Raw genomic sequence first — 8,226 nt, 5'->3', positions numbered from 1 at the left:
TAATATTTTTTAACTCAGCCAAAATCTTAATTATTTGTAAAAATAATTTTGTATAAATATTTGTTCAATGTAAGCAAAAATAATTTTAATTGAGGCAAAATCCTATTTTTTTAATACACCAAATTTCAATGGAGTAATTTTTTAAATGGGGGCAAAAAAATTTCAATTAAGCTAAAATCAAAATTTTTTAAATGAAGCCCAAACAAAAATTTAATGGAGTAAAAAAAAAATAATAGAGCCAAAATGTTAATCAGTACCAAATAAACCCTTTCCCCCCAAAACCCCTAAAACCTAAAATGAGTAACAGATCTTCCCTTTCTCCCCAAAACCCCTAAAACCTAAAATAAGTAACAACCCTTCTTCTTCTTCTCGCCGTCGACCAACCAATCCCGCCCAATCTGTTTGCTTCTCGCCGTCGACCAACCAATCTCGCCCAATCTGTTTCCTTCTTCTTCTCGCCTTTCAATTAAGCTAAAATCAAAATTTTTTAAATGAAGCCCAAACAAAAATTTAATGGAGTAAAAAAAAAATAATAGAGCCAAAATGTTAATCAGTACCAAATAAACCCTTTCCCCCCAAAACCCCTAAAACCTAAAATGAGTAATAGATCTTCCCTTTCTCCCAAAAACCCCTAAAACCTAAAATAAGTAATAGACCTTCTTCTTCTTCTCGCCGTCGACCAACCAATCCCGCCCAATCTGTTTGCTTCTCGCCGTCGACCAACCAATCTCGCCCAATCTGTTTCCTTCTTCTTCTCGCCGTCGACCACCGTTCTCGTCATCACTGTGACCAGCGTGCATCATCGGTAACTTTTAATTTCTGTACTGTTTATATATTTATGTGTTGCTCTTTGTAATTTCTGTGTTGTTCTTTGTAAACCTGTGCTTTGAATTTCTGTTCTTTGTTCTTTGTTATTTGTAATTTTTGTTCTTTGTTCTTTGTTATTTGTAATTTCTGTTCTTTGTTCTTTGTTATTTGTAATTTCTGTTCTTTGTTCTTTGTTATTTCTGTGTTGCTCTTTGAACCTATGATTTTAAACCTGTGCTTTGAATTTCTGAACGTGTGCTTTGAATTTATGAACCTGTGCTTTTTAATTTTTGTAAATTCTGAACACTAGCTTGTATCATAATAAATTAGTATCTGCTTCTATCTAATCACCCACCAATGAAAAGGAACGTTCTACTTTCTAACCATTTCAGAACTTCAACCACTGATGTTATATTTCAGCTACATCTAAACTGACTAATAGGAACTTGAAACCTTAGCAGAGTGGTTGACATATCTATTACATCTTCAACTAACCTTTGGTTATATATATTTTTATATTAATTTGGTCCTTATGATAATTACATGAAGAGGGTATCTACAAAAAGTAGCTAATTAAATTTTTAACACCTAATAAATGTGAATAACAGGAAAATAAATTAATGGTAATGAAATGTTCAATTCAAAATCAAGTGCATACTAGTGTTTATGACATGTTATATCTTTATTTATATACTGTTTATATATACTGTTTCTATATCGCTATGCTACTAGTGTTTATGACATGTTATATCTTTATTTGAAATGGTCTAGTACTTGTGCTTCTAATAATATTGCAATTGCAATGTTCGGGGGAATTGTATTAAGAACATTCAAATATCGATCTGATTTTTATTTTTGTTTTTTGACAGATTTTTTTGTTTGTATATTGCTATTGTTTTGTGAAATTATATTTAATTTTGATCGCGAGTATGTTAATTTATTTTTGGGTTTGACATCATTAGCAAATTGTCTTTACTTAAAAAGTTGCAACAGCAAACAAATGATTGAATGAGATTTATCTAAAATAGTTTTTAATAATGTAGGTTTCTTGTTTAATTTCAAGTTTTTTAATGATTGAATGAAATGTTCAATTCAAAATCAAGTGCATAACAGCAATTATGTGCATTGAATTTACCTATAAGTAGGCCATTGTGAATCATTTGTGTCAATCATATAAGAAACTTTTAATTTATATACTTTTAATTTACAATTTTTTTGACCCTTTTATGTTGAATACCATGATTTGATGTTGTTGTTGAATACCATGTTCTTCATTTGAATTTTAAGATTGTTAATTTTTTAGGACTTGCATCATCCATTTTCAGTTAATTTTTCCAAATGGATAGAGAATGGATGTGTGATCCATCCAAAAAAAGTGAAGAATATATTCGAGGAGTTAATGAATTTCTTGAATTTGCTTTTCAAAATTCACAAATCAATGGAAAAATAATGTGCCCTTGTACAAAATGTGCCAATTGCCACTCTTATTCTCGCGTATGTGTTTATGAACACTTAACAGATCCACATCGTGGATTTCTTAGAGGCTATAGACAATGGATATATCATGGTGAAAAACCTAGAACTTCAAGTAGCGCTACTAAACAAAATGTAGAAATGGAGCATGACATGGATGGATTAGTTCATGATGTATTTGGAGTTCATTCTACAGAAGAGCCAATTTGTGGTGAAGGTGAAAGGATTCCCGAAGTTAGAGAAAACTCTAAATTTTACGAATTTGTAAAGGAGAATGAGCAAATGCTTTACCCCAACTGTAAGAAGTATAGCAAGCTATCATTTATGGTACATTTGTATCATTTAAAGTGTCTTCATGGGTGGAGTGACAAGTCATTCTCCATGTTGCTTGATTTACTAAGAGATGCTTTACCAGAAGAAAATGTTTTGCCAAAGTCATATTATGAAACTAAAAAGATTGTTTCAGGATTAGGTTTGGGGTATGAGAAGATCCATGCTTGTCCCAATGATTGCATATTATATTGGGATAAATATGCCAAATATGAAGTATGTCCAAAGTGTAGTACGTCAAGGTGGAAAACAACAAATGAAGACGTACAAGGTAATGGAATGGAGACTTCTGAGAGGCGAAAGAAGATACCAGCAAAGATCCTTCGATGGTTTCCATTGAAACCAAGGTTGCAAAGGTTATACATGTCCTCCAAAGTTGCAGAATCAATGAGATGGCACCATGAGAGTAGATTGAATGATGGTTCTCTTAGGCATCCAGCTGATTCCCTTGCTTGGAAGAATTTTGACGCTCGATATCCAACATTTTCGTTAGATCCTCGTAATGTTCGATTAGGAGTGGCTTCAGATGGTTTCAATCCTTTCAAGACTATGAGTATTACTCATAGCACTTGGCCTGTCATTCTAATTCCTTACAATCTTCCTCCTTGGATGTGCATGAAACAACCATACTTCATGTTATCACTATTAATTCCGGGTCCAAAAGGTCCTGGAAATAACATTGACATTTATCTGCAACCTTTAGTACAAGAGTTGCAAGAGTTATGGGATGATGGAATTGAAACATTTGATGCCTATAAGAAAGAGACATTTCAACTTCGTGCAGCTATGATGTGGACTATTAATGACTTTCCAGCATATGCTAACTTGTCTGGATGGAGTACTAAAGGTCAATATGCATGTCCATGTTGTGGTATTGAAACTACCTCGCAGTGGTTACGTCATGGTAAAAAATTTTGCTACATGGGTCATCGTCGTTGGTTATCTCCCAAACATAAGTGGAGATTGAATAGTAGGGATTTTGATGGAACACGAGAGCTAAGGATCCCTCCTAAAAGACTTGATGGGACTGATATTTTAAGACAAATAGATGAATGTAGAGAAAAAGGTCTAGCAAATGGAGCACAACCTTGGAAAAAGAAGAGCATTTTCTTCACATTGCCTTATTGGCAATATAATGTATTGCGTCATAATCTTGATGTGATGCACATTGAAAAGAACGTATGTGACAACATTATTGGTACATTGTTAAACCAAGAGGGAAAATCCAAAGATAATTATAAGGCACGAGCTGATCTTGTAGATATGGGCATAAGAAGTATGCTCCATCCTCAACCAAGTCCTAATATAACTACAACGCGTTTGCCTAGAGCATGCTATCAAATGACTAACAAAGAAAAGGAATCTTTCCTAAGCATTCTCAAGAATGTAAAAACTCCAGATGAATGTTCATCAAACATCCCACGTTGTGTGCATGTCAAGCAACACAAGATGTTTGGATTGAAAAGTTACGATTGTCATGTTTTGATGCAAGAGCTTCTTCCAGTAGCATTACGGGGTTCATTGCCAGATAAAGTCACTTCAGTGTTAGTTGATCTTTGCAATTTCTTCAAGCAAATTTGTTCTAAGGTACTTAATGTGGAATTTCTATCACAATTGGAGTCTCAAATAGTTATCACACTTTGTCAGTTGGAAACAATTTTTCCTCCTTCATTTTTTACTGTTATGATGCATTTGGTAATTCATTTGGCACACGAAGCCCAAGTTGCTGGACCGGTACAATATCGATGGATGTATCCGATTGAGAGGTATGTATGTTTATAAAAATTGGTTTAATTAAAAGTGTTAAACAAGTTTTTTTGGATGTTGAGAACATAAATATTTTAAATTTTCTTCACTTTCAGGTTTCTTCTTACTCTTAAGTCCTTTGTACGTAATAGAGCCCATCCAGAAGGATCAATTGCAGAGGGATTTTTGGCCAATGAATGTTTGACGTTTTGTTCGCAATATCTATCTGGGGTAGAAACTAGGTTCAATAGACCTAACAGAAATGACGATGAAGTCTCTGGAAGGCCATTAGGGATAAAGAAACAACAAAAGTTACGATTAGGGAAGAGGAAGAAAGTGAGTAGAACTAAACTTGACAAGAAAGAGTTAGCACAGGCACATAGATATGTGCTTTCTAATTGTGATGCAGTTGCTCCATTTATAGAGTAAGTCACATATCATATTTCAATTTTATACAATTGAAATTTTTATTACATTTTATTTTAACTCTATTACTGTTACTTTTAGAGAACACATTTTACATCTTAAGAGACAGTGTCGACCACGACGATTGACACAAGTTGAAATTGACAAGCAACATGGTCAAAAATTTATTGAGTGGTTTAAACTCAGGGTGAGCATATAATAATTTAATTATTTAAATTTTACTGATTGTTTTTATATATAAACTTACTATATTTCATGAAATATTTTAGATCCAGCGTATGGATGAACAAAAGAGCTCAGAAGTTACTCATGAACTTAGATGGTTATCCCGTGGACCATCTGAGGTAGTAAGAAGATACACAGGTTATGCGATTAATGGTTTTAGATTCCACACAAAGAAGAGAGAGAGATTTTTGAAAACACAAAATAGTGGAGTTGTTGTAAAGACAAAGACCTCAAAAGATGAAATTAATTACTATGGGGCAATAACTGATACACTGCTGTTGGATTATTCTGGAAAGTACAAGTTTGTGTTATTTAAATGTGATTGAGTTGATATTAATAAAGGTATCAAGAAAGATAAGTTTGGCATGACGCTTGTCAATTTCAAATTTTTAAAACATACTGGGAAAAATATTTGTGATGACCCATTTGTGTTTGCATCACAAGCTAAAAAGGTGTTTTATATATATGATGAGAGAAACAAGGATTGGCTTGTTGTTCTCAATGCAAAAGTTAGAGATATCTATGATATGGGTGATGAGGAATCTAATGAAATTGAAGAAATTCATGGGCAACTAATGGGCGATACAAGTGAAGCTACTCAAAATGTTAATGATTTGGTTAGGCTTCAAGTTGAAGACGATAATGATTTTTTTGAAGTTGTTGATGTTGATAATATGGATGATGATGAAGATAATGAAGATGATGAGGAAGACGAATGAAGTGTGTTCTAATTGTGCATGATTTTATACATTATGTTTTTATTATACTTTTAGATTTGTCTATGTTTTTTGACTTTTGTCCAAGTTACTCATTTATAATTTTGTGTTAGAGAAGCAATGGCTCGAAGAAGAAAGTTAAATATTCGACATCGAGCAAGTGATAATGAAGGAATTCAGTCTACTTCTAATAATACAAACTCAACCAATGTAGAAGGAAGTAATGTTGCAGAAACTCGTTCTAGTCCTTGTCATGCAGAAGGTGTCATACGTGAGTCTGTAGAATCTCACTCAATTCCCTCTGATATAGAAGTTGAAGAAGAACAAATTGAAAAAGGTATTAATTATATATTCTTTGTTTTGAAGTTTTATTTATATTATTTTTATTATGACTTATATGCACACATAATGTTATTGTCCTTTTGTTTTGTTTGTAGAAGTAGAGCCTAAACGGGCTAGAGGTCCTACAAAAATGTTAGATGTATGGGAAATGGAACATGGTGATTTAATAATCGTTAATTTGGACAAATATGGTCGACCCATTGGTGAGGAAGGGACAACTCTAACTCGTTTCATTGGTAGCGTAGCTAGAAGGTATCAATATGCTCCTATCAACTACAAGTCATGGAAAGTTATGCCAAATGATTACAAAGAAGAAATGTTGAAATTAATAGAGGTATTATGATTATTCATTTAACTAATATAACATTTTTTTAAGAAGTCAATTGAGATGTACAATTAACATGTTTTTTAGTTTTTGTGCTCTAACATGTTTGATGTACAATGATGATGTTAGGAATATTTGATGGATTAACAATTTATAATCATACTTATAGTTTAAGAATATAGATGTTTAGCACACTCAAACTACATCATAACATGTTGATAACTGTAAGAATACATTTAACTAATATAACATGTTTCTTTAACATCTCTTATTGTGTAGAGTAAATTTGAGTTTGTTCCTCCAATAAATGACTTAACAAGAGAAATGTTAAAATCTGAGCTGAATGAGAAATGGAGGCAATGGAAGGGTGATCTAAAGTCAATGGCATATGACCCTACTAAAACAGAAGAAGAAGTTGCATCTCTTGTACCAGATGATAGGGTTGACCCAAATCAATATCGTGGTTTGGTTCATCATTGGTTTTCTGATGAAGGACAAGTAAGTCGTATATATTATGAGTAATATATTAAAGAGTTTATTATTAAGACTAATATTTTATTTCAATTGCAGAAAATAAGTAAAATTAATAGGCAAAATCGTGCTAAATTTGAAGATGTTCATTGTATGGGTTCAAAAAGTCTCCCAAAGTTTATTGATGAGAAGGTTTATTTCTATTTCTATTTTTATGGCTGTAATTTAAATTAAAAATGAAATGCATTTAACTTATTTATTTGGTTGTAGATAAAAAAGGGAAAAGGAGTGTTGCCTGGACGTAAAGAGATTTACATTGATACCCGTACTCGTAAAGATGGAACAATTGTCAATGAAAAGGCTGCAAAATTGATTGTAAGTTTTGATAATAATTAAACGGTACCAATATATAAAATGTGTATAAATTAAGTTTGACAAAGTGCTGAATTTTATTTTCAAATGTATGATGATTGTATTGGATTTTTACTTGACCATTTAGGAGATTTTGTATTTGTTAGCCTATATGCAATGTTGAAGTTTTTTAATTGGATCTTATTGTAGTACTACATGCTTTGAATGTCAATTTCAATTTGGTATTTTCAATCATTAATAATTTTTATTTTATTTTTTAGGAAGAACTAAAAAAACATAATAATGAGGCTGGAACTTCTCAATCAACCCAAGACACACAAGGTTCTATGTCTTGGAAGGATGACATATTTTATCAAGTACAAGGACCTGATAAAAACGGACGTGTGCGATGTATGGGCAAGATTCCTCATTCTAAAAAATCGAAGGTTTGTGCATCTGAAAATGAAGAGTTGCGCGAAAGAGTTAAGAATATGGAAAACTTGTTAGCAAATGTGATGACTTTAATTCAAAATCGATTTTCTGGAGCAGATGTTAATGATATAATACAAGCTGCAAGACAGGTATATCATAAGTTATTAATCTTATCCAACTAACTTCATAAGTTCCATAATCGTATTTTTCATAAGTAATATTTTCTATTTTTTGTGATAGGTTCCTGATGCTACTAGTGCTCAAAACCATTTGAATTCACTTAGTCCAAACAACAACGAAAATAATGAAAATGGTAATTAGATAGTATTAGTTAATTTTAATTAAAATCATTAACATTTTCTCTATTTTATTAGTAATATTTTTATGTGGAATCGTGTATTTATTCATTTGTTATTTTATTGATTGTAGGTGAAGATTAAAAGCTAATTTGTTGTTGAAGATGGAATATTGGCAATTTAGTGGACTCAATTTCTTAATATTTTTTGAGATTGTTATGTATGACACAAGATGTCTATTTTAAATGTCTATTTTTTGAGGTTTAGGATTTTGTTTTATCGTTGT

The 8,226-nt window shown here is 32.0% G+C and overlaps 2 protein-coding genes across 6 annotated transcripts; both read left to right on the top strand.

The window, feature by feature from the left end:
* The first annotated feature begins 2,405 nt into the window (after window positions 1-2,405).
* Window positions 2,406-5,310, top strand: LOC101504349 (uncharacterized). Its single transcript, XM_073364837.1, has 3 exons — window positions 2,406-4,781; window positions 4,864-4,969; window positions 5,052-5,310. Exon 1 carries the CDS (start codon window positions 2,422-2,424, stop codon window positions 4,390-4,392), a length of 1,971 nt encoding a protein of 656 aa, XP_073220938.1. The 5' UTR covers window positions 2,406-2,421; the 3' UTR covers window positions 4,393-4,781; window positions 4,864-4,969; window positions 5,052-5,310.
* Window positions 5,311-5,427: 117 nt separating this feature from the next.
* On the top strand, window positions 5,428-8,220 carry LOC101500506 (uncharacterized). Of its 5 annotated transcripts, none has more exons than XM_004514079.4 (9): window positions 5,428-5,727; window positions 5,837-5,994; window positions 6,161-6,399; window positions 6,670-6,888; window positions 6,961-7,053; window positions 7,132-7,236; window positions 7,494-7,793; window positions 7,885-7,957; window positions 8,074-8,220. In XM_004514079.4, exons 1-9 carry the CDS (start codon window positions 5,723-5,725, stop codon window positions 8,082-8,084), a joined length of 1,203 nt encoding a protein of 400 aa, XP_004514136.1. In that variant the 5' UTR covers window positions 5,428-5,722; the 3' UTR covers window positions 8,085-8,220. The 5 variants fall into 5 exon arrangements, with proteins under 5 accessions (XP_004514136.1, XP_027186194.1, XP_073220949.1 ...); XM_004514078.4 differs by having other exon boundaries at window positions 5,430-5,727; window positions 5,842-6,060; XM_004514077.4 differs by having other exon boundaries at window positions 5,430-5,727; window positions 5,837-6,060.
* The last annotated feature ends 6 nt before the right edge of the window (window positions 8,221-8,226 follow it).

Source organism: Cicer arietinum, chromosome 1, assembly GCF_000331145.2.
Source record: "Cicer arietinum cultivar CDC Frontier isolate Library 1 chromosome 1, Cicar.CDCFrontier_v2.0, whole genome shotgun sequence".
Taxonomy (NCBI): domain Eukaryota; kingdom Viridiplantae; phylum Streptophyta; class Magnoliopsida; order Fabales; family Fabaceae; genus Cicer; species Cicer arietinum.
The sequence above is the reverse complement of the archived record's forward strand: the minus strand, read 5'-3'. Positions and strand labels throughout refer to the sequence as shown.

Bases quoted from the DNA above. Each gene is read 5' to 3' on its own strand.
- LOC101504349 (XM_073364837.1), top strand. From the start codon at position 2,422: ATGGAGCATGACATGGATGGATTAGTTCATGATGTATTTGGAGTTCAT.
- LOC101500506 (XM_004514077.4), top strand. The intron at 6,889-6,960 runs GTAAGTCGTATA...TTTCAATTGCAG, and splicing joins GGTTTTCTGATGAAGGACAA to AAAATAAGTAAAATTAATAG. The intron at 7,237-7,493 runs GTAAGTTTTGAT...TTTATTTTTTAG, and splicing joins AAAAGGCTGCAAAATTGATT to GAAGAACTAAAAAAACATAA.